The sequence below is a fragment of the Staurois parvus genome, unplaced genomic scaffold (assembly GCF_062004578.1).
Source record: "Staurois parvus isolate SC_StPar_1 unplaced genomic scaffold, SC_StPar_1.0 ptg000574l, whole genome shotgun sequence".
Classification (NCBI taxonomy): domain Eukaryota; kingdom Metazoa; phylum Chordata; class Amphibia; order Anura; family Ranidae; genus Staurois; species Staurois parvus.
In genome coordinates, this window is record NW_028318370.1 from 3,594,720 (window position 1) to 3,619,362 (window position 24,643).

General features: G+C 43.7%; 1 protein-coding gene across 1 annotated transcript; it reads left to right on the top strand.

Annotated features, from left to right (window-relative positions):
- The first annotated feature begins 4,219 nt into the window (after positions 1-4,219).
- LOC149450460 (aquaporin-3-like) lies at positions 4,220-21,400 on the top strand. Its single transcript, XM_089691917.1, has 6 exons — positions 4,220-4,357; positions 13,989-14,115; positions 15,464-15,601; positions 16,406-16,524; positions 18,076-18,293; positions 20,694-21,400. Exons 1-6 carry the CDS (start codon positions 4,250-4,252, stop codon positions 20,872-20,874), a joined length of 891 nt encoding a protein of 296 aa, XP_089548043.1. The 5' UTR covers positions 4,220-4,249; the 3' UTR covers positions 20,875-21,400.
- Positions 21,401-24,643: the final 3,243 nt, after the last annotated feature.

The following is a 24,643-nucleotide window of genomic DNA, read 5'->3' on the forward strand; positions in this document are numbered from 1 at the left end:
AACAGCCTTACTCAGGGAAGTCTTGGTCTGGCTTAAAGGCCTTTTTCAACTCGCCCCAGCCTCCATCTCCATTATGGTAAGGAAGTCTACAGCATGGATGCAGGTTTATGTCTCCTCAGCCTCCAGTCCTGTTCAGGGCCTCCATGCGCTGGCTACATGTGTACCAGTCTGGGGTGACTGTTTCCTATGCCCCAACTTCACTAGGGCTCCTCCAACCCTTACTTATATCTGGGTCCTGACTGACCAATGAAATCATTACAGGATCAGTAAAAGGGGCCTAGCACCTGCTGACACTATCTTCTGTAACCAGACATTATTCTGCAACAGAGACACCTAGTGTTAGATTAGATAACTGCATCTGCCTACAAAAGGATACCAGCAAACTTAGACCAATAATGGCCAACACAACTTGAAAAGCAGCTGCTGTGCCATTCAATGAATGCAGAAGAAGGCTTTTATGGTAAGTACAAAATTCCAATTTCCTCTTCTGTTATTTGAAGGACACAACAAACTTCTGTAGATGTTGACCACTGGGACATCACCAATTTTCATTCACAGATCTGCAGGCAAACATAAGAACGGCTTGGTGTGAAAAAAACCCAAAAAAATAGAAAGCAAGAGGATCACACTGCCATCTTCAAGACCTTATGCTTCTGATTCTCAACCTCTGGCTCTTTGGTACTTGTGTACGACCCCAGCAGTCAGTAGTGGGAGCAATAATTTACTGGCAAGCTCTTGCTGTCTCATGTAACATATTCCTAGAATCTGTATGTGTATTGTACCATGTCTCCAGCCTCCAACCACACTTATAGCATATCTACAGCCTCTGACCATCTCCTGCGCAACGTCCATAGACAGTCTTTGTCTCCAACCACACCTATAGCACATCTACAGCCTCTGACCATCTCCTGCGCAACGTCCATAAACAGTCTTTGTCTCTAACCAAACCAGTAGGATATCTACAGCCTCCCACCATTGCCTGTGCAATGTCCATAGAAAGTCTCTGTCTCTAACCAAACCTGTAGAATATCTACAGCCTCCGACCATCACCTGTGCAACGTCCATAGACAGTCTTTGTCTCTAACCAAACCTGTAGAATATCTACAGCCTCCGACCATCACCTGTGCAACGTCCATAGACAGTCTTTGTCTCTAACCAAACCTGTAGAATATCTACAGCCTCCGACCATCGCCTGTGCAACGTCCATAGACAGTCTTTGTCTCTAACCAAACCAGTAGGATATCTACAGCCTCCGACCATCGCCTGTGCAACATCCATAGACAGTCTCTGTCTCTAACCAAACCAGTAGGATATCTACAGCCTCCGACCATCGCCTGTGCAACGTCCATAGACATTCTCTGTCTCTAACCAAACCTGTAGCATATCTACAGCCTCCAACCATCGCCTGTACAACGTCCATAGACAGTCTTTGTCTCCAACCAAACCTGTAGCATATCTACAGCCTCCAACCATCGCCTGTGCAATGTCCATAGACAGTCTTCTGTAGTATTACATATACTGAACATTATGTGCGGTCTTTCAGGGTAAAATGGCAACCACAGCCTTACACCCGTAATAATCATCTGGGGCAGCAAAAACATCCACTGTATAAAATTTGGGAAAGGTATGAGCTGAAGACCAAGTTTTCACTTTAGTAACTTGAGCAACTGAAGATTGGTGACAGTAAGCCCAGGAAGCATTTACTGCTCTAGTGGAACTATCATGGACAGAAAATTAGGGCTGCAGATCCTGAAGAGAATAAGCCCGCCACTGACCATGAAGAAATAAAGTCCTCAAATAAAAATGGGTAAAAGAATCCCAATACAAATTTGTAGGTCCTAACTCCTTGACGCAACGAACTGAGATTGTGTTAGCAAATGGGAAGTTGTCTACCAGTAGGTGCCATCTCTCAGTAGTTTTTTAGTGTTTGTACCTAGTGTCCTCCTGCAAGTAGCACTATAACCCAGTGGTTAGGATCTACAAAGTTTCATTGTGTTCTTCAATGAAACAAATAGAAAATTATCTAGCAATACATGCACATTTCTCCGTGTTTCAAACCTTTAAAAAAATGCTGCAAGTACAGAAAATACCTGTTGAGTTGCCAGAATTCAAGTGGGCTCCTAACTTTGTGCTTGAGCTGCCAGTGCTGCCTTTGCTGCAGTGAAGTTACAAGCAGAGTTGTCAGCCCTGTCTGCTAGATCCTGCTTGCCTCAAATTTTGGCTGATTCAGCAAAATGAATTTGAGCCATGTATGTCCAGCGTATGTTACCAGCCAAGGACAACTGTGCAGATACGGAATTATGACTTCACTTTGTTAAATGGACTGCACTGCATTTCTGCAAAATGCTGCAAAAAATGCTTAGGTGCAGGGGCGGACTGACAACTTATGGGGCCCCCGGGCAATAGGGTATCATGGGGCCCCTGTGTCCTTGCCCAAACTCAAAAAAGCCTATGAAAAAGGTACCAGGGGCATCTCATGGGGCCCCCTGCTGACCCCGGGCCCTCGGGCAGTGCCCCAGTTTCCAAATGGTCAGTCCGCCCCTGCTTAGGTGTGAACTTAGGGTGAGTGAGTTTAAATACCACTTTAGTCAGCCACAGAACATGTGTAATTAATGTGTTCAGTTTTAAAGGGATGAGGTGGCAGCCCTAGTCTGAACCCATCTCAGCTCATCCTTAACCACTTGCCGTCCGGCCGCTGTATATAAACGGCCAGATGGTGGCAGTCGAGGGGCAGGTTGCAGTTCATAAACGGCGCCCGCCATTTTGGACTGTGCGTGTTCCCTGGGAACACGCAGCACCGAGATCCGATGCCCGCTGTGTCCTTCGGACACAGTGGAACACCGATCGTTGTACGGGACCTCTGTGCGAGGTCCCGATCATGTGATCACTAATTGGCCACTTCTGACATCGTTGTTTACTACGTGTGAAATCTGTGAATGATCACAGAGGTCACATGGTACAAGGCTATTCACAACATCCTTGTACCATGTGACAAGCTGTGACCAATCACAGCTCACACAGTAGTTCTCAATGGCTGCAAGAATGCAGCCAGAGAGAAGGAAAAATGATTGCTTTTACAGCCTTTATGGGTGTAAAAGCAATCAGTGTAAAAAAAAAAATCTTCATCACCCCCCACAAGTAGTACCATGGTCACACTGTACTGCTAGGGTGACAGTATGTAGAAAAAAAAACATAAATAATAATATAATATACTCCTAGATTGTAAGCTCGAAAGCGCAGGGCCCTCGAACCCCTCGTGTATTGTATTGTTACCGTTTTGTCTCATGTACTGTCCCCCTTGCTATTGTACAGCGCTGAGCAAACCCTCAGCGCTGTACTGTATAATAATAATAATATAAAAAAATAAAATAAAAATGTAAAAAAAAAAATTTAAAATGATAATTTTTGGTTATAAACTAATTTGGGTTATTTCTTTTTACTAAAAAGATAACTGAATAAATTTTGGCCAAGATTTATGATTAATATTATTTACCTTTTTTAAAAAATGTTGGACTTTTTCGTTTATATAGCAAAAAAAAAAAAAAAAAATCCCAGTGGTGAATAAATACCACCAAAATAAAGTTTTATCTGTCTCAAAAAAATGCTAAAAAATTCATATGGGTACAGTGTTGCATGACCACGCAATTGTCATTCAAAGTGTGATAGCGCTGAAATCTGAACATTGGCCTGGACAGGAAGGGCGTAAAAGTGTCCGGACTTGAAGTGGTTAATGAAGAAATTTTGTGTACTGTGGAATTCTGCTTTGCGCCAACATGCATCGGTGCTACATGGTACCATTCAATTTGGATTGCTCCCCAATGCACCTTGTCAAGGAACTTGCATTGTAATGCTGCATGTATGGCAATCCACCAACAGTGCATGGTGCGCTGCTGAAAATGCATGATTTTGGTCTGTTGTGTGTCGGGCAGCCCATTCGAATGAATGTGCGCATTTAATGCATGGCAGTAGACTAGACTGGTGTTAACGTGTCCTTATTTCATTCCGTTCATATTGAAGTTATTGATCTATCCGGCAGTGAAGCAGTTAAGGCAATCCCAATCAGCTGCATTGGACACCAGAGCTGATAAAGCCTGGCCAGGGGGTTGAGGCCAATGGATTAGGGACTTGTGTTACTCCTAATCAGCAGTATTAGCGCATCTATATAGGCCAGCTGTGGGGGCAGCTATTGGAATAACAAGTCCTGTTGTATCTAGAGATAGCCTGGAGAAGCACACAGATACTGCTGAACATGGACATGTACACTCTGATCCTAAAAACACTGAAAATGAAGTTGCGGACAAATAATCAGTATGTGCGCTGCGGGCTGGCTGAATTCCTGGGAACTCTCATATTGATTGTAAGTATTGATGATTGACAGATGTTCTCTGTGCATTTCTTGTTGTAGGAGAACTTTTACTTAGTACAGAAGGCATTAATGTTTAACTGGAGAGCTCAGCCAAAAAAAAGTGTAGTTGGATGGCTCTATATACAAACCCATAGGGCACATTCATGTTTTTGTGATGTGTCAACATGCACATTAGTATGTGTTGAGCCAGTACATTGAAAAATGATGGGCTATGAAAATGTCCTGAAGTGGGATTTGTTATACAATGTGTAATGCAATGTCTGTGGCTAGGTTCACAATTACCATTTTGTGAATGTGCTACACTCATAGGACTGCCTGTTTATTCAATGGGCTGCCAAACGCACTTCAAAGATGTTCATGTTTCTTTTTGGGCATTGGGTGTTGTTTTTTTTTTTTTTTGCATTTGGTGTGCAATTAATGAGTGCAACATGAGTCTTGTGCATGCCATGAATGCTCTGTTGCAAATGCAGCCTTAATGTCTGTGGTGCTATCCAAAGTAAGTAGGAATGTGTGTAAGCTGCAATGCACATCACAAATCTAAATGGGCCCTTAAAGTAGACAAGCTCAACCATTGAAATCCTTTAATCTGTCATATCAAAAGCCATTTTCAAGCCTTTTAAACTTGCAGGCTTCATTTAAAAAAAGGGGGGGGGGGGAACCCTGGTGTGTGTGCAATGTCAGTTCTTGCTTGGGCCCTTTTTTTTGTGTAGGGTGACAACGCTCTGTCCCTGTCTTTCAATTGTGCTGTTATGTTGTCACCCTGTCCTTCTGGCCGAGACCATTGATGATCTCAGCCAACCAGAGGCAAGGGACGCATTCCCCCAATCTGCAGTCACATGTATGCATGTCCTTTGCGGATGTGACACTCCGCAGTGCTGGAAATACATCCTCTGTCTACGATTGGCTGTCCGCTAGGGAGATTGGGATAAAACCCAAAACAGTGTTAGTTGTACTATAACCATGCTGCTACTTTTTAAACAAAGCTCCTTTTATTTTTTTAAAGAGCAGTTTTGTACATTACAAAGGTGAATTGTGCTCTGCTGGCTTCAGTGCTGGTGGAGCACAATACAATTTTTCTTTTCCCCCTTTTTTTTTTTTTTTTTTTTTTTTTTTTTTTTTTTAAATCACAAAAACTGAGAGCTGACTCTTCACAAAATCTCTGCTGCAGTAAGTAGGGAGAAATGAGGGGGCAATGGAGGCTACACATTGTGGGTTAAAATTTATGAATGGCCTGTAAAATGTAGGCTACACTGTGAGCCCAAGCTGAGTATAACTGAGACCTATGGGCATCCTTCCCTGACTCCCTTTGAGGAGCATTTTGTTTGCAGAATCCTGACTTTGGAATCCAAATATCCACCTGGGAGGAGGAAGACCTTTTTCTGCATCCTTAAAGGAGGGACCCACCTACTGTGACCAGACCAGCTTTGTTCCTTCTGGATTGAGGATCCATGGGCTTTTGATATATACTGCTTATATATATCTCCTTTCTGGTGAGTGCGTATTTCTGCTACTTCCTCACGGATCACCAACATTGAGTTTCCACTCGTCACCTGACATGTTTCTATGAACTGGACTTGCAGTGGACTTATTTCGGATCTATTATTATCTTCAGCGCTGCACTGTATTTGTTATTCTGTATAAGTACTTATCGGTTGCTTAGAGTGCTCAGCTGCTGTTTAGGACCAGCGCTCACTGTTTTTTCCTTTTTAGATTATAACTGAGACCTGACTGATATATTCCCCCCCCCCCCCCCCCTTTTTTTTTTTTTTTTTTTTTTTTTTTTTTTTTTTGTCTGATGCTCATTATGCAGGTATGTTTTTTTGGCTATTACCAGCAAGGACCCAGCTTGTCCAATGGCATGTAGCCTCCTTTTTGGGCAAGTGCATGTGTGCAGTAAGTGGCTGCAAAGAGACTGGAGGACTTGAATAGCACGGAGATGCAGCAAAAGCGTAAAGAGCTGGCCTCTGAGATATAGGTGAATTCATCATGTGTTCTTTGAACCTTGGTGTACTTTGTGTATTTCTTCTAGATCGGTGCAGTAGTTAAGTGTGCAACTTTGCCTCCATGCGGGAGCTTCCTGCAAAAAAAGACCGGTTGCTGCTCTCTCTCCGTGACTGGTCTTGTTTCCACCTCCTCTTTTAGTTTTTGGCTGGGAGTGGGTGGAGCCTGCTGGGCCCCTCCCACAGCTGGTTTCTACACAGGCTATGTACAGAACAGTGATGTCACTGTTACTTTTGCAAGGTGATATCTGGTTTTGAAAATGAATTTGGTGCACACAGTATATTTATCTCATGTGGCTAATGAGGAATATATTTAAAGTGTTAGTGCCTGCAATTTGGCTTTAACAAAATGTAAAATCAAGTGACATTTAATAAAAATGGCAGTGATTGATCAAATTAAATGCCATTCATTTAGGGCTTTAATTCTATACCTATGTATGTTCTGAACAATCTTTTAAAAAGAGATCTTTAGGTGAACTTGCAGGTCTGCAATGAGTGATCTTGAATGCTCTGCCTAGGAAAGGGTGAGCACTGGCCTTCCCTTGGGTTGGGTTAGAAAATGGTTACAAGGAATTGAGAGGGGGATAATTAAAGAAAAAAAAATGGGGTAACAGGAAGTGAGGGGGGAAAAATCTCCCCAACTGGCTCAGACAAAAATGAAAACTTGACAACCTGTAACATTTTGCCCACTCCTTTCAAAGCTAAAATGGCTTCTATATCCAGGGCCAGTGTGATGAAGCCTACTGTGGTCATTCTTCTCTACCAATGAGAATTGATGCTACACTGAGCAAAATGTGTTGGCAAAAGATCCTGGTGGCTGTACTTTTTGGTTGGGCCTCCATCATAGACCAGAAATAAATTGCTCTGAGCAGGAGGTTTGTTTTCCAGCGTCTCATTGGCACCAAAAATTCATGTGTTTGAGAAATGGACCACCTTCTAAAGGCAACATCATCCATGTTGGTGTAGCACTACCCCCTTAGGAGTTGCTGAAGATTTGGGTACCCCTATAGTCCTGCACAACCAAGCAACACGCATTTTCCACACAGATTTGCATCCAGGAGACCGTAAACAGTCTTTGAGCTTTAGTTTTTAAGTTTTATTAGAGTATTGAACTCGGATGGGGTAAGGGGTGTACGGGATGCCCAAGGGAACTGCAACAGTAGATAACCTGCTGGAACTATGTACAAGTCCTTTCTTACAAAAACCCTCTTGGAGAGCTAGCCAGCCTTTCCTGGTGCACCACCCCAGACCCTGGAGAATCCTCTTCTAGCCAGCTGTCTGAAGGAATCCCTGGGCAGGAGATCCAGTGTCTGTTGCCTGAATGTGAAACCATCGTTGGTAAAAAGCTAATCCAGTTTTCCACCTGAGTGCCTCTTTCCTCTTAACTGTCCCTAGGGGTGTAGGTTTATTCACTCAGTCCTCTGCCTATGAGCTGCTAGGTTGGTGGCTGCTTCCAGGCATTCTATTGGATTGCTCCTTCCCTGCTGCACAGGTGGTCCTCACTCTGGGGGCTGGTGAGGTATTGAGCTTTCCTCCTTTCCAGGAGGTGAGCCCCCTCCCAGGCTCCTGCACCTCAGCCTTCCTCTCACTCCATCTTTCACCTGAACTCTCCCGCTGCTGAGCAGGCTCAGTCATTAAGAACTGTCCTGATCCCATGCCAAGACTCCTGTTGGGGAGTAGCCAGGATCCCTCAAGAGTGCAGACCAGCTCCTCACCCCTATCCACTGGGTTCTAGAGACTCCAAATCTAGATCAGGGGGAGGTATTGGAACTGTTGTGAAGAGCCTCTCAGCCCTGACCCAAATTTAACCCTGCTATTACACCCAGGCTGCTACTCGGCTCCATAGCTACAAATTGAACTTTAGCTTCCCATAGCAATCTAGGAGGGTGCTACATTGGGAAATCAACATAGTTTGTGTTGTGAAAGTCAACCCAACTTTGAGATGAACTGTACACTGTATGTAGTTTGACCTACAAATTTCTTTGAAGCATTCTGTCCCATGTTCCTCCACACCTTCCTCATTTTGTGTTGCATTTAGGAGTGACATTGCTGAGCCCATGCCCTTTCCACCAGTCCAATGTAACTCTGCCATACTTGCACAAAATTGACACTGTCTGCTTTGCCATGCCATGCACCTAAGCACATGAGGTTTCCGTACTGCAAGTCAGTCCCAGATACTTTTGGGACAACCAACCACTAGGGAGCCTGATCTAAAGGCATTGTCATAACACAAACCCTCTCGCCTATGCCAGGTACCGCTGATGCCTGGCTGCCTAACATCTCCCACCAGTACTTGTGGTAACTACTTGCCTCCTCCACTTCTGCTGCTGAGGTAACCCTTTGTGTGCTTTACAGGCTCTGTTCCTTTCATATGCCACTTGCCACAATGCACCCCGATGAATGACTTCAGACCAGGCTTAAGAGCATTGTTACCAGCTTAACTGAATGTTTGTTTCTGCAGCAGTACAGAATATAGTGCAACACAGTCCAATTATTGCTAACTGTTCTACGACTGCCCAGGCATACCTGTGGTGTGAGTCCATAACTGGCAGCATCCAATACTGGTGAATCTTGGTGGCAGATGAAGGTCCTGTATCAAAGAGGTGGATCTCTCGAACTCGAGAGGTTTCCAGTGGTTGGCCTTCCCCCCCTATTTATATGTGAACTGGGAAGGAAGGCAGGACCCAAAACTCCTGGGAAATTGGCATCCCACAGATTAACCCTTCCCTCACATGGGCAGACTAACTCGCTTGCTACTATTACACATCACCCTTGTAGGCACCTGCCTACACTTCCCCCTCCAGGGTTAATTATGGCAAACTGAGCTGCCCAGCCCCCCTCAAGGAAAACTACCTAGGATTTTTCTTTGCTATTGGGGATAGAGCATCTAGGAAAGCTTTTTTTTTTTTGTGGTTCTATAGGCGAACAGTGTTTTTCTCCCTTCGCCTTTCAGGACAGCACCTGGAGAGAGCGCAGCTCCACCCATAATCACAGGAAACACCCCGCAATTTAAAGTCCGCCTCTTCCACCCTACCCTCAGTTATGGTGTTTCCTCTTCCATGGTGGAAGCGCCGCAGAAACCTGGATATGGGGGGGCTGCACTCTCTCCAGTGGGGGGGGGGGGGTGTCAATCCGTGCCTTGCATGTGGGTCCAGCTGTGTAGGGTTTTTTTTTTTTTTTCCCTGTATGTATTTGGATTTGCCTTTCCTGGTATGGAAGTCTGCTGCTTTAGCACAGAGGTGACTCTGCTCTGCTCCGGGGGAGGACTTAAGGTTGTTGTGGTCTAAGTCTCCCCTCTCTTGCACTCTCGCACCTTCGGTTACAGCGGGTAAGGAGGGAGGGCAGAGGAAATAAGGGTCCGGCTGGATGGGAGCCTGATCTGGTTGTCTGATGTCCTGCTCCTTTCCTATATTTCAGGGCAAGGCCAGTCAAGACTAAGGGGGTCACACCAATTAAAAGGAAGTGTCTGTCTTGTAGGAATCCCCTGAGAGATTCATGGCCAAAACCACTTTGTAAAGCGTGTGTAGCGGATTTAGTAAAAGAAGAATCCTCGCAGCAATGCAATGACATGTTTGCTTCTGTCTTAAAGGAATTGTTGGAGACTCTGGGATTGGTCCGATCCTTGTTAAACTGCAGATGCTTTGCAACAGAGCACCTTGTCCAGTCTGTGGCCATCCATTTTCAGGTCAAAAGGAAATCAGTGACTTGACCTCAGATTCAGAGGAAGAGGGTGGTGAGGAGCAGGTTGAAAGCTCGTCCAGATATAAACTCGTTGGGAGGTGGATGACCTGCTGAAAGCAATTATACGATGCTGCAAATTCAGGAGGAGAATGTCCAGCTGTCAGTTCATGATAGAATGTACCAGGGCCTAGGACAAGCTAAGCATAGAGTTTTCCCGGTCTATCAGGTATTCTCAGACTTGGTAAAGAAGGAATGGAAGGATCCAGAAAGGAGCCCTTTTCCAAATCCCTAAGGTTTCCTTGAGGAAGACGAGTCACTTGTGTGGAATAACAAACCGAGGTTGGATGCGGCCTTTTCGCAAGTTTCGAGGTGCACTGACTTGGCTTTTGAGGATATGGGCATCCTGAAGGATGCAATGGATAAGAGGGCAGGCTCTTCTTAAAGCATGGGACTCTTCCTGACCAGACCTCAAGTTGCTTATGGCCTCCACAGTGGTGGCAAGAAATTTAGAGTGCTGGTTAGAACAGCTGAGGGATCATGTTGAGGCAGGGACCTCCAGGAGAGCGCTTTTGGAGTCGTTCCCAGTCCTTCTAAAAGCCATAAAGTATATAGCCAACGCATCGTCTATTAGAACAAAGGCCAGGTCTTTGGTGTTTGTCCACTCTGCAAGGAGAGCCATCTGGCTCAAGACCTGGTTGAGGGACTTGGCATCTAAGGTGAAGTTTAGTGGCATTCCCTTTTTGGGGGATCTGCTCTTCAGCCCAGATCTGGAATCTGTGCTGGATAGACCAGCGAATAAGGATAGGCTTTCCCATCAAAAAATGAGAAGCAGCCAGAAAAGACCCAGAACAGTGGTAAAGGGGGAGTACTCTTCAGACCCCCAAAGTGACCAACCAAGAGCCAATGACCTTTCTCTTCCAGTGGGAGGGAGGCTTCGGCCTTCTCAGTGGGAAGAAACATATCTGGAAAAATATAACATTGTCATAAATATTGTAGCCCAGGGATATGGCCTGGAGTTCTCCCAGACCCCACCAACCATATTTTGTGACCAGTCTCCCAAGGAGTCGGGAGATGGTCTCAGCAGTGTCCCTTTTGAAGGAACTGATGCAGCAGGAAGTCATCATTCAGGTGCCAAGGTAACAAGAAGGTCGGGGGTTCTACTCATATCTGTTTTAGTCCAGAAGCCTTCGGGGAAGTTCCGTGTGTGGGGTTGTGTTTTTTTTTTTTTTTTTTCCCCTTCAGTGAGGAAGCTACTCTTCCCGGGATTCTTTATGGTGATTATCGATCTGCGGGAAGCTTACTCACATTCCAATGATTGCTGACTGGAGGTAAATCTGGGTTCATCCATCTCGCACCTACAGTTCAAGGCACTACCCTTCAGCTTGTCATCTTCTCCAAGGATGTTCACTAAAGTCATGGCAGAAGCACTAGAGCCTCTGAGGTTTGAGGTAGACTTCGGTGGTGCCATATTTAGACTACCTACTCATGTTTGCAGAAGCCAGGACGCAGGTGCTGTTAGATCTTCAGACGACTCAGGCTTACCTGAGAAGCTTGGGATGGCTGTTAAATTTGGAAAAGTCCAACTTTATTCTCATCCAGAGAGTAAGGTTTTTGGGATATACCATAGATTCCGTATAACCGAGGATATTCCTTCCAGAGGAGAAGATGGAAAGGATCCAGTCAGCCCTGAGGCAGGTTCAGGGCATCCTGTCATGTCAGTTCGGCCATATCAGTTCTGGGACTGCTTACTGTCGCCATCCCAGCAGTTCAGTGGGCCAGATTCCATTCTCACCCTCTCCAGGGGGACATTCTGTGGTAGTGGACATATCAAGATTCACTGGACATGCCTATATGGATCGCTCCGAAGGTGAAGAGGGCTCTTTGGTGGTGAGATCCAACCAACTTGGGGAGAGGTCTGCCATGGTAATTTCTGAAGGCTGAACACTTGTGCGAGTGCATGGGGATGGGGAGCCCACTTTGGAGAACAGTCAGCACAGGGCCCATAGTCCAAAGTGGAGGCCAGGAAGTCCTCAAACTTGAGGGAATTGTAAGCCATCTAGCTGGGTCTTCTTTCCTTTCGGCAGTCTGTGAAGTGGCAGCACATTCAGGTCCTATCAGACAATAAAACAGCAGTAGCTTACATTTCAAGACAAGGGGGCACATGGAGCAGGGGTCTCCTGGAGTTGGTACTAGAGATCCTGTCTTGGGCGGAAAAGAATTTGGCCTCCCTCTCGGCCATCCACTTAAAGAGCTCGCAGAATCTGCTGGCGGATTTCTTGACAAGAAGTGTTCCAGTTGATCACAGAGCTTGGGGTGTTCCTCGGGTTGAGCGGTTTGCAAGCCACCTAAATACACCGATCTTCTCCCTTCACAGGGAGGACCAGGCAGTGGGCCTGGACGTGTTAGCTCATCCCTGGAGTTACCTTTTTTTTTTTTTTTTTTGTCCTACCCATTTCAGCTCCTTCCTCTAGTACTTGGAAAGTTCAAGCAGGAAACAACAAATCTAATTCTGATAGCACCCTACTGGCCAAAAAGGCCTTGGTTCTCGACACTTCAGGACCTATCCTCCAGATCCCCCTGGAAACTGCCTGTCAGAAAAGATTTGCTAGTTCAGAGGCTGGTTCTGCATCCAGAAGTGGAGCAATTCAACCTAACAGCGTGGTTCTTGAAGTGCTCCTAAGAAGCGGATATCAGATTAGCTTTGCCACCTTACTCAAGCAGGAAAGAAGTGACTAGAGCAATATATCTGAAAGTAGGAGAAGGTAGAATTTCTGATAAGAGGTTTCCAGGTGAACGGTCATCAGTCCTGTAATTTCTCCATGAACGAATGAAGAAGGGACTAGCTGCAAGCACCCTTAAATCTCAAGTAGCAGCTTAATCTGCCTTTCTGGAGAGGTTATCCCAGGAGTCGCTAAGTAGATTTTTATTTATTTATTTTTAGCTTTGGCCAGGACCAGCCCTTTTTCAGTTTTTCCAAAATGGGATGTCTTTAGTTTTACAGGGCCTCACAAAGAAACAGTTTGAGCCCCCATAGGAAGCTTCGGTGCAAATTTGGTTCTAAAAACCATTTTTCTAATTGCCATTTATGTCAGCTTGAAGGATTAGGGAGATCCAGGCGCTGTTGATTTTTCAACCTTTTTTATAGTTATTTTTCAGGACAGGGTGGTCCTTAGGATCTGGGCTTTCTTCCAAAAATCTCATCCTTTAATCATGCAAGAAATAGTATTAAATAGAAAAAGCCTACCTTCTGTACAGCTCCAGCTAATCTGAGGGAAGAGGCATTTCATATGCTATACATGAGATGTCTTTTGATATTTTTGAAAAGTGTCGAAGGAGTTTAGAAAGTCAAACTCCTCTTTTCATACTTTTTATAGGTAACCTTAAAGGGGTGGGAGCCTCCAAGAGTACTCTGGGCAGATGGCTCAGACAGACCATCAAAGAAGCCCAAGGGGTATTACACAAAATCCCTTCGGAAGGGATTGCAGCGCTCTACAAGATTGGCAGTGGCCTCTTGGGCTGAAAGGGCTGGTGCGTCTCTAGGACAGGTTTGCAAAGCGTCTACATGGTCCAGTTTTTCCACATTTATACGCCATTATAGAGTGGATTTGTTGGCCGTGGCAGACCAGTCTTCTGGTCCTGAAAAGGAGTAAACTTTTTTTTTTTTTTTTTTTTTTTTTTTTTTTTTTTTTTTTTGGACATGGTCCTCTATGCCTGGAACTACTGAATATATTGGAGGGCTCTTACGGAGCAGTGGGGATGGGAAATATGGTAAAAGAACCTGTCACTATCCTAAATGGGCAAAGTGATTGCTTAAGTGGACCTCTAGCATATGCATAGATAAACAAAAACTTTGGCTGTGCAGGAATCTTTCCTGTACACAATTTAGCAGAACACAAATGCACTTTTTTTTTTTTTTTCTTAACCTGTTCCTTTCCTCCTAGCTTTTTGGCTGTGGGGCTGTGGCTCAGATGGAGTTGAGTGGTCTTGCCAAGGGGCAGTTCCTGAGTGTCAACATGGCGTTTGGGTTTGCAGTAACTGCTGGGGCCTACATCTGTGCTGGAGTGTCAGGTGAGCTACTTCCCAATGGTGTCTTTGGCATCCTCACGTCTTTGTGCAGTAAATGGATTTGAGCTTAACACCATTGCACATGCAATAATTTGAATATTTAGGTGGTTGTAAACATTTACATATACCCACTGAAAAAGCAACTAGTGTCAGCTGATGGAGATGAGACAAATCCTCCTACACAGGTTGTACCTGTTTATCTGCAGCCTGGGATTCCTTGGTGTCCAGTTATTGTGACAAGTTACTCAAGCAGGGAGGAGATATTAGATGAGAACCACACTTTGTGCTTTGGATTGAAGCTGTCGCACACTATAGAGGGATATGCTTTAATTTTCCATTTCAGAGGTGTACAACCACTTTATTGTGCTTAACCACAACACCAACGTTATGAACCCACCAGTGATGGCATCACTATACAGGCAAATATGGCAGGAAAAATACTGCTCTTGTTTTTCTATCTGTCATACACTAAAGGCTGGATAACTGGACTTTATAGACTGGAGGAAAGTTACATATGACTTTTAGAGATTACTGCTATTGCAGTTCCCTTTTGATATTTCTTAGCAGGATCAATTCTAAAATTTGAGTTAATGTTTTTTTTTTTTTTGTCAGATTTTAGTCTCCTAATTTGTACAGAACTGCTTAAAATTTGTTTTATATTCACTTCCTAAGATCTCCTGAACACATGAGCTAGTTAGAATACAATTGCATTACACTTGCTGTTATAGTTTTAGGCACTGCTAACTGGACAACTTGTAGAACATAGGGGGGACCTCACTGGCAGGGCCGGGCCAAGGGATAGGCATGAGAGGTAGTCACCAGGGGCGGACTGACAACTCATGGGGCCCCCGGGCAATAGGGGATCATGGGGCCCCTGTGTCCTTGCCCAAACTCAAAAAAGCCTATGAAAAAGGTACCAGGGGCATCTCATGGGGCCCCCTACTGACCCCGGGCCCTCGGGCAGTGCCCAAGTTTCCAAATGGTCAGTCCGCCCCTGGTAGTCACCCTGGGTACTTCAGCAGGAGGGGGCCCAAAGAGGGTAGAACCTGCAATCTATGCTAATGGAAAGGGGTTGGGCACTCTTTGGCCTTTTCATCTTGGTTGAGAAGGACCTTGTGCCAGCACTGTTCATTATTATGGAGCTTCCTAGTCCACTGAGCAACTTGAAGGCTGAAAGGGGATGCAGGAAGCTGCAGGTACTAAAAATTGTCACTCTATAGTTCTGTATAACCAGTGTTGAAAATCCTTCAATGCTATACCATGTAGGCAAATAGACAAAACCGTAAATTTTATGCATTTCAGTGATGTTTGGCTGGAGTTCTGCTTTGTGAACTAATCCTACAATCTGCAGGTGCCCACCTCAACCCAGCTGTATCTCTTTCCATGTACCTCCTCCAGAGGATGACTTGTAGGATGATGCTGGTCTACTTCTTGGCCCAGTTTGTTGGATGTTTTACTGGGGCTGCTCTGGTCTTTGCTCTTTACTTTGGTAAGAATGGAACACCCTTGATATCAACCATTGGGCTGAAATTATTTTTGTTATATAATTGTTATCCTAGAAAGCTATCCTGTGCCAGGGGTTTTTGGCATAGCAATTGTTTGAAACCATGTGACCTTCTGCTATATAGAGCTGAATATGGAGTTTAGTGTGTGGGATCTATGAATTGGGTGATGACCATTATGTGCCAAAATTTAGGCTGAATTTCTGCATAGCCAACATGCTATAGTTCGGCATGGCTACTATCTGTGGCACACATCCACCTACAGATACCAGTATAAAATGGGTTGTAGATTTTGTAGGCTCATATGGCTATCTGGGAGCACAAATCGTTGTAGCTCCACAAAGTTCCTTACTGGCACTTTGAAGCCTACTAAAAGGCAACACAGTGTTGGTGTGTATTTATCTTCTATTTTTATTTTATGACCTATACATTATCTGAGGACAGATGGATCCAAGTCCAGAACAGGGTTTGTAGTTCCAAAAGGAAACGGCATGAGCTATGCAGGTATTATGGCTCCCGATAGCTCTGAGAACAGAGTATGAAGCAGTCCTTTTCAAACAGAGTTCAATGTAACCCTAGAATTGCCGGGGGTAACTTTGCTATGGTTGAGCAACCATCTGGTGCCTGCAGTTACAAGCCAACACCATTTGGCAATTCTAAAGACCTTTTTAATCATTTTAAAGGGTTCCTCTAAAGTGAAAAAAAGTTGAGGCACTGGTATAAAGGCTCACAAGGGCTGTTCTGGTTGTATTCTGTGCTAACATTGTAAATGCATATTACATGTGATCCAGATGCTCTTCATGTGTACAGCGGAGGTAATTGGACAGTGTCTGGAACCCAAGCAACAGCTGGGATATTTGCATCGTACCCATCGGAACACCTGAGTGCTTTTAATGGACTCTCAGATCAGGTAAGGTTTGTGTGTGTGTGTGTATAATGTATGTAGCCTTAATGTATTGACATCTCTGGTCTCTCTGCAATATCCGGCCATCATACAGCCTTTAATGGTTAACTGTAGAATTATGGCTAGATTTAATAGTAAAGTGGCTAAATTTGGCTTGCTATTAGCTTCTTCCAGTCCATACTGAGGAAGGAAAGGTAGGACCAGGAACACATTAAGCTGACTATACATTATTCATTTTTCTTCAATTTCCTTTAGGTTTGCCTTTTTAACTATGTAGTATAAGGGCCTGCTTGATTGCATACACATTGAAAGTGTTTAGATTTGCCAAAACCATGAGGTCAAACCTAAATGAAAATTGTACAAGAACATTGTATAATGTATGGGCAGCCTTCATTGTGCTGTAGTGAAAAGAACAGGCTGGTAGGAGCAGAGAGGTGGGTATTGGATCAGAAGAGTTGAAGCTTTTGCTGTGCAGGGTTGGGGAGTACAAGGCTCTGAAATGCAGCAAAGGAAAATCAGGTCTCCTGACTGATCAGGTGTAACTGTGCTGTGACAAAGCTGTATAAATCTCAGAAATGGATGGATATAAATGCAAATTTGACAGGTAAAAGTGCATGTGTTTAATCTGTATTTAGCAGTTTGCCTGGATTTCAGTTGTAGGGCCTCTTTACCCACTGAAGGGACATGTCTTGTCTTTCCACTGGGTAGCTTTTAATATAATTTAGCATTTCAACCTGACCAAGAGCTAAGATTGTGATTGGTAGCCATGTGCAAGCTGGAAATTTTTTTTTTTTTTTCTTTTCAGACTTTGTTCATTGAATTTGCTCGGTCATATTTGTTATGTTGAACCAATTTGCATTAATTTTTGTATCTTCGGCATTCATTTAGTATATGCCGAAGATTCATTGATCTGGGTGGATTAAAAAAAATTGCAGTTTTTGTTAAAGATTGCAAAGTTTTCAGTTTTTGATATTTCAAGTGGATTCATTATTCATATGTTGAAACTAGTCAATATTTCCAGATGCTATGGTATAAAACAAAATTTGTTGTCCCCAAATTTTTCAAACCTAAGAATTGCATTGGACTGTGGAACTGAACTGGCTGATTGTGACCATTACAAATTCAATTTAAATCACACCTTTTACTTGAATCTGAGTTATCAAACAAATTTCAAAAATGAAATTTTTCCCCACAAGTCTGAACTATCACATGTGACCTCATCCAAATTAAATGCACTTGTTAATTTTGTCAACTTTTAAATTTTTTTTCCCAATTGTTGATATTCATTGCTATGTCCATTTTAGAGATCTGTATACATCCGAATCTCCAAAAATGAAATTTTTGCCCAAAAAGCTATACCAAACACATGTCTAGTGATTGGAGGAAACCCACACAAAGCAGAATTGTTTACTGGTAACAATTCTGCTTTAAAGTTGGGATACAATTGATTTTGCTAATAGATGTGTATCCTTTAAGATGCTAAATTATGTAGCATCTGCTTGTTTCTTGGCTGAACCTTCTGTTGGTCATATTGACCTTTCCTTTGTTTGGTCACAGGTGATTGCCACTGCTGCCTTGATGGTCTGTATACTGGCAGTAATAGATGACGCCAACAATGCTGCTCCTCGAGGTCTCCAGCCATTTGTGATTGGTCTTGTGGTTCTTCTGGTTGGTCTATCAATGGGCTTCAATTGTGGGTACCCAATAAATCCTGCCAGAGACTTGGCACCTCGTATCTTCACTGCAATGGCTGGCTGGGGACTGGAAGTTTTCAGGTAATGCTTGAGATTTAAGAGCCTTTTTCACTCAATTCTAAAAAAGGGCTAGGAGTTATTTTATTATACCCATAGGTTTTCACCCAGTTTTGCAAATTAGAAAAAATGTGAATCTTTTTGATGACAATCTTTAGATTTCATAGTATAGAAGTTTGCTAATGCTACAAAAGCAGTTATTGTGTCCATGCTTTTACATGTCTTTAAAATATGTTTTGGTGCTCAACTGTGGGTTGAATTGAAGATCTGTGATCCTTCCTCCCAAAAATCCATAGCAAAGGGGTAAAGGTTCATACACTAAATCCACTGGGAGCCCATGATTCAACTTTGTCCAACTATGCAAACACTGTTTTCCTGTGGAGCTAGCTGTCAACACAGCTGAACTCCGAGCAATGTTTTCCGCATGCGTTAACTTCAGTTTGTCTAGGGGACTGATCCTCCCAGCACAAGTCCAGTCCCTGCAGATCCTGCCCCCCCCCCTTCCCAGTCTAGCAGTCTTGTGCAGTGGACTGCTACTAATGTCACAACCAGGGGTGGACTGGCAACTCATGGGGCCCCCAGGCAATAGGGGATCATGGGACCCCTGTGTCCTTGCCCAAACTCAAAAAAAGCCTATGAAAAAGGTACCAGGGGCATCTCATGGGGCCCCCTACTGCCCCTGGGCAGTGCCCAAGTTTCCAAATGGTCAGTCCGCCCCTGGTCACCACACCTGCAGACTGGCCCTGGCCATGAAGATGTCACTAACTGTCCAATACTGGATGTGGGGCAGCACTGTTTTCTGGAGGATCGGTGCGTATAGGCTCTGTGTTCACCCCTAGACAAAATGAGCAAATAGTCACAGCCGGCTAAACTAAACATGCCTACACCAAGGACCTGAAGAGTGGTGAGGAACTGGCTTGGTTGAGGATAGCACTGGGTCCTTGAACAGGAAAGTCTCGTTTTTATTAAGTCAGCAACTGCAGTATTTGCAAAAGAAATAGTCAGCAACTACAAACAAGCTGAAGATCCTCTTTACTAGCATTAAGCGAAACCATTAGGGTATTTACACTCCTGGTGAGATCTGGGGATGAGAGCGCAATGGACTGGAGTATCTTCTCACAAGATTTGCTCTGCATTCACAATAACCTCCATGAAAGGACAATATCAGGATCAGTGATGTGGAAGGTAGGAGGAGGGCAAGTGTAATTCCAACTTTTAGGTCTTATGCACACTGCTGCTCTTAAAATTCACTCAAAGATTTTTGCCAAATCCCCTGAACTCCGTAATAGCCTATGGGGTTTATTTACTAAGGCTGGAAAGTGCAAAATCAGGCTCACTTCTGCATAGAAACCAATTGGCTTCCAGGTTTTATTGCCACAGCTTAATTGAAGTTCAGGTTAGAAGCTGATTGGTTTCTATGCAGAAGTGAGCCTGACTTTTTTTTTTTTTTTTTCTCCCCCATCTTTCGTAAATACACCCCTATTTTGTCCATGCACAAATGGGCTTTTACCTGCATTTAGGACCAGCAGAGTTTAGAGGCAATAAAATGCTCTTCTGCTGAATAATTGCATGCCAAAGCGCTTGACACAAATAAATGCAGTACACACGTTTACCAGCATCGTGTTTTTGGTGCCATTAAATGACAATCTTAAGGAGCAGTTGTTTTAATGTCCAGTGTGCATGTACCCTTAGGTGATGACTTCTAAAAGGAAGGTGGCTTGAGTAATTTTAGCATACCATAAATTTTATTACAAGGACCTGCTTTAAAACTGAACTCAATTGTTGAATAAAATTATATTCTGTAAAAGGAACACTCCTAGCTAGTAGACGTACCTGAATTTTGTTCTTGTATTGTCCTTTATGTAAGCCCAAGCAAAGTAGGATTTGGGCTAAAAGTCAATTGGCCTTAACCCTTTGAGGGCCAAGGGACATTTGTCCCATGTTTGTAATTGCGTGTATCATCTGGTTAAGAACTTTAAAACTTTTTTTTTTTTTGGTTTGAGTCAAAATATTAATTCTTAACGACAAATGGATCTAGCTTTTTGCCAATTATTTCATGAAATGGCTTAGTTTCAGCAACTGAAGTGTACGAAATTTAAAAACAAAATTGATTCTTTTGGTGTTCCAAAACCTTACGGTCCTCAAAGGGTTAAAGGATTACACAGTGCTGCCAGTCGTTGAATTGGCTGAAGACTGACTAGAAAGATGCGTACATTGGCAGCCCTGGGGTTGGTTACTCTATGGCTTGACCATGAAGATGAGGCCCTAGCTGTTTTATCCAGAGCTTGGATTAGGCCCAGCTAAACAGAATTAAATACATTCACATTTCCTAGAGTTGGGCTTTATTGTACTACATAAATGCTCAAATGAATGCTAAGCCTGTATTGTAGATGACTTTCTAAAAGTAAATGCTATTTCTTGCAGGGCTGGTGGCCACTGGTGGTGGGTGCCAGTACTGGGACCAATGATAGGGGGAGTGGTGGGGACCATGATATATGAACTGATGATTGGAATTCACCACCCTGCTCTCCACAAGGACAAACCTGAAGAGGATGGTGAGGAGAACCACACGCGACAGTACGAGTTGGTTCAGTCTAATGCTTAACATGGACATTATTTTTACCAAGTCTTACCAGATATCAAGGCCTGTCTGACTGAAAGCCATTCTTTGTCCTAGAAGCCATATGTGACTTTACCCAACAACTGCTATGGTTTTTGTAAGCATATTGTCTTGGCAACCAAATTTTTTATTTTTTTTTTTCATTTGGGCCAACTAGCAAGCAGAACCAACAGCAACGTGCAAGGGGCCATAATCTACAGCAGCCAATCAGAAAGCCTCTTTAAGCTGACATCTGACTCGCTGGGTATTGGAAATCCTTGTTTGTAGACATTTGCTCCTAATATATTTTATTTTTTATTTTTTTTAAATCTGATACATTTACTACATACAAGGGAATGCTTACACCTTTTGATGTAATAAGATTTTACTTTTTTGAATGTAAACTTGTAATATCTGGGTTATTGTGCAGAATAAATTGTGTAATAGTAATTCTTAAGGCTGTGATGAGCCATGAAGTTTAATTTTTAGCTTTTGTATTTATCAGGTCAAATAAAGTCTAACTCTGTGCCAACATTTGTATAGTCCACTATCTGTACCAGGACTTTGCAGGTAACTGGTAAAGTAAACTTCTATCTTACTGAGATATGGGGGCTAACATTGTAGATCTCCTTGACTTAAAATTTTAGCTGCTTGGCTGTTAAAGTGGTTCTAAAGCAGGTGTACAGGCCACAATTAAAATGGTTTTAGAATTTTTTTTTTTTTTTAAGAATAGCAGAATGAACACATTCCTCCTGCAGCCACTGAAAGGTGGACGGAGAGGACAAGCTGGATTTCAGTGGTTGCAGGACCAAAATTCAAAGGATCGGTTCCTCTATATACTACCCTAAGTGTAAAAACTGTGACAGGGAGGTTGCACAAGCCCCATGGTGTGGTCACCATTGCAAGCCCTGACTCTACACCAATGGTTGGGGAGGAGAAGTGGGTAAATGTCCTAACTATGGGGTTTTACCTACCCCAGAAAAACTTGAGCCCTTACTGTCCTGAGCCCCCTATTAGGCTGCTTTCACACTGATGCATTGCTTTCAGCTGTGCTTTGCTGTAGATTATAACTTGCAGATGTGGTCCACTGAAAAACCTGCATTCAGTTTGAGATGAGAGGGCTTTGAGGGCCACAGGTTGAGCACTCCTGTTCTAGAGTTTTGCACTTAATGTGATTTTTAAATCAAACAAATTATATTTTTTATTGGTCACGGTATATATTTTATAGAACATATTTTGGTCAGAGGATACATTGGGTGGGTGTGTTAGTCGTGTTTGTAAGATTTTTAGCATGGCACACCTGATTCTTCCTTCAACACAACTGACATCTAGATGCAGCATCCTCAGCTGCTTTTAAGCCACACTCAATGTGTGGATGTGGGAACTGATACTTAATATTCCACCTGCTGGTTCAATGAAGAGACTATGTATAGGCCGCACCCCTATCGCTCTAATAGTTGAGTATGGAGAAAATGTAGACATCAAGCTTCGCATGCTTGTTTGGGCTGTGATTCAATGTACTGGACGTCAAGACAATGACAGTCAAGTAATTTAGCACGGAAAAGCAACAGGTTTACTGAAATGCACCTCTTCCCGAAACAAAGCAAGCCCATTTAGAGCTTGCAGAGTCAAGTGGCACCCCAGGTGACAGAACATGGAGCCAATCTCATCAGTCTCTCTGCCAGGTGCTACTGGAGAGCAATATGTGCTGCAGGTTGATTCATACCTGGCAGAGGAGGAAGACTGGGCTGATTTCCACCTTGAGCCCAAGCCTTGATGCAGTAGGTTGAGGTGAATCCCCTGAGGCCTACATCTTAAGCTCCAGCTGCAATGGATCCTTGGACTTGGCTGTATGCAAGGGGAAGCCTTACCAGCTATCCAGGACAAAGTAGCAGATACATTTCTCCATATAGCCAATGAGGAAGAGAACCTTGAAAGCTGAACTCATGAAGAAAACAACCATGACAAAGACTGGAGCAGTAAAAGTCATGTCCTTGAGCCTTAATTAAAGATTAAATCTTTCAACAAAAAAATAAAATGCACATTTTTTTATGCAGGTAAAAAAAGGTGCATTTAATTTTATTTTGGCAGCCTGTAAAGCATTGTATCAGAGATTAGCAGATCACCGGTGCCATGCAGATCTCCTGCAGACCTGTCAGTTTATCTGCTTGCTTGTGCCTCATATGGGTAAGCCAATACTTACTGACAGGAAGACTCAATCAACTTCTACAGTGCCATGGTAGCTCATTGAGAATTACAAGCCAACAGCTGCAAAGGCTGCTGAGACTCTCATTCACAGAAACTTTCACAGAGAAGATCCCCTGCTAGCTGGGGGGGGGGGGGGGTGGAAATCACACCTGTCGTTACGGTGTAACATGTTACCAAAGTGCACCTCTACATGCACACCTCCGATTCCCCACTGTGATCATCTCCCTGTACCCGCTGGCACACTTTGGGCCCTGCATGGTTGTGTTATTCATTTGACAGCAATCTGTGAAGGAATGAACTACAATTACTATCTGCCACTGTGGCAGATGGTTTATAGTTCTCAAAGAACTGCGTGGGTACTAGTGAGCACTTTCACAGTTCATTGATATTCCTACTCTCCAGTAACTGTCTGCTGGTACGAGCGGTATGGGCAGACAGCTACTCTATACTGAGATTCTGCAAGATCCTGACATTGCACAAGCGATCGGCTCTGTAGGCTTCAGGAAAAAAAATAAATGCACATTTTTTTACCTGCAAAAATGTGTATTTTTATTTTTTTTTTTTAAAATGTAAACTTCTACTTTTAAAGTCAATAGAGGGGGCAGTGAAAAAGCAACAGATTTGGAAGGAAAGCAGCAGTATGTTTGGGCAGCACAGTGGCTAAATGGTTAGCACTTCTGCCTAGTGATACTAGGGTCATTGGTTCAAATCCCAACCACAGCACCACCTGCCTGGAGTTTGCATGTTCTCCCTGTGCCTGCATGGCCTTCCTCCCATGGAAACCTAGCATCCTAGCTATGGGCTTTAAGGCAGAGGATATTTATGCTTTAATCAGTCTGGCAGGTTCTTATGACTGATTTATCATTTGTGGGGCCAGAACCACTTGATATATTTTGGGAATAGTATGAGCAGGTGTATAGGGGTCTGCTGGACTGGAAGGGGCTTGCCCCAAAGGTTTATATCATGACAGCCCTTGATTTTAATAAAAAAAAACACTATACCCCCTGAGGATTTGAAAGTTTGTGTCTCTTAAAGAAGAATGTGGATGGGTGGGTGGTCAGTGCAAATGAAGTTGAGTGTGTGGGAATATGGTCTACCAGTTGCCCCTATCTGCCATTACTGGTAGGGATAGGCTTTCCATCTTCTACCTTGGTCAACCCAAACTTTATCATAAATGTGGAGCCAAAGGACATTTTTTCCTCTTCCTGGCCAGAGCAAAAGTGCTCTTTGTGTCAGGGCCTGGGCATCTGCCTAGGGAATGCAACATCATTAGATGTATTATGTGATCAGATTGGTCACCCTTATAGCCAGTACCCCCGAAGCCATGCACAACAAGCCAGAGTTAGTTAAAGAATTTTTGTCTGGACAGGGAAGAGTCTGAGGTTGTACCAGGGGACTCTAGTGTCCACTTCATCAGAATCTGTGCCTGTGAGGCCATCTGAGGTTTCAGCATCCCTATAGTCTGGTTCCCTACGTAGTGTCAGAAAGCATGGTTGTTGGATCTGTGCCTGAACCTGTTGTTGGAGAGAGCTGGACCAGTGCATATGGTTGCACTGACCCTGTCTGT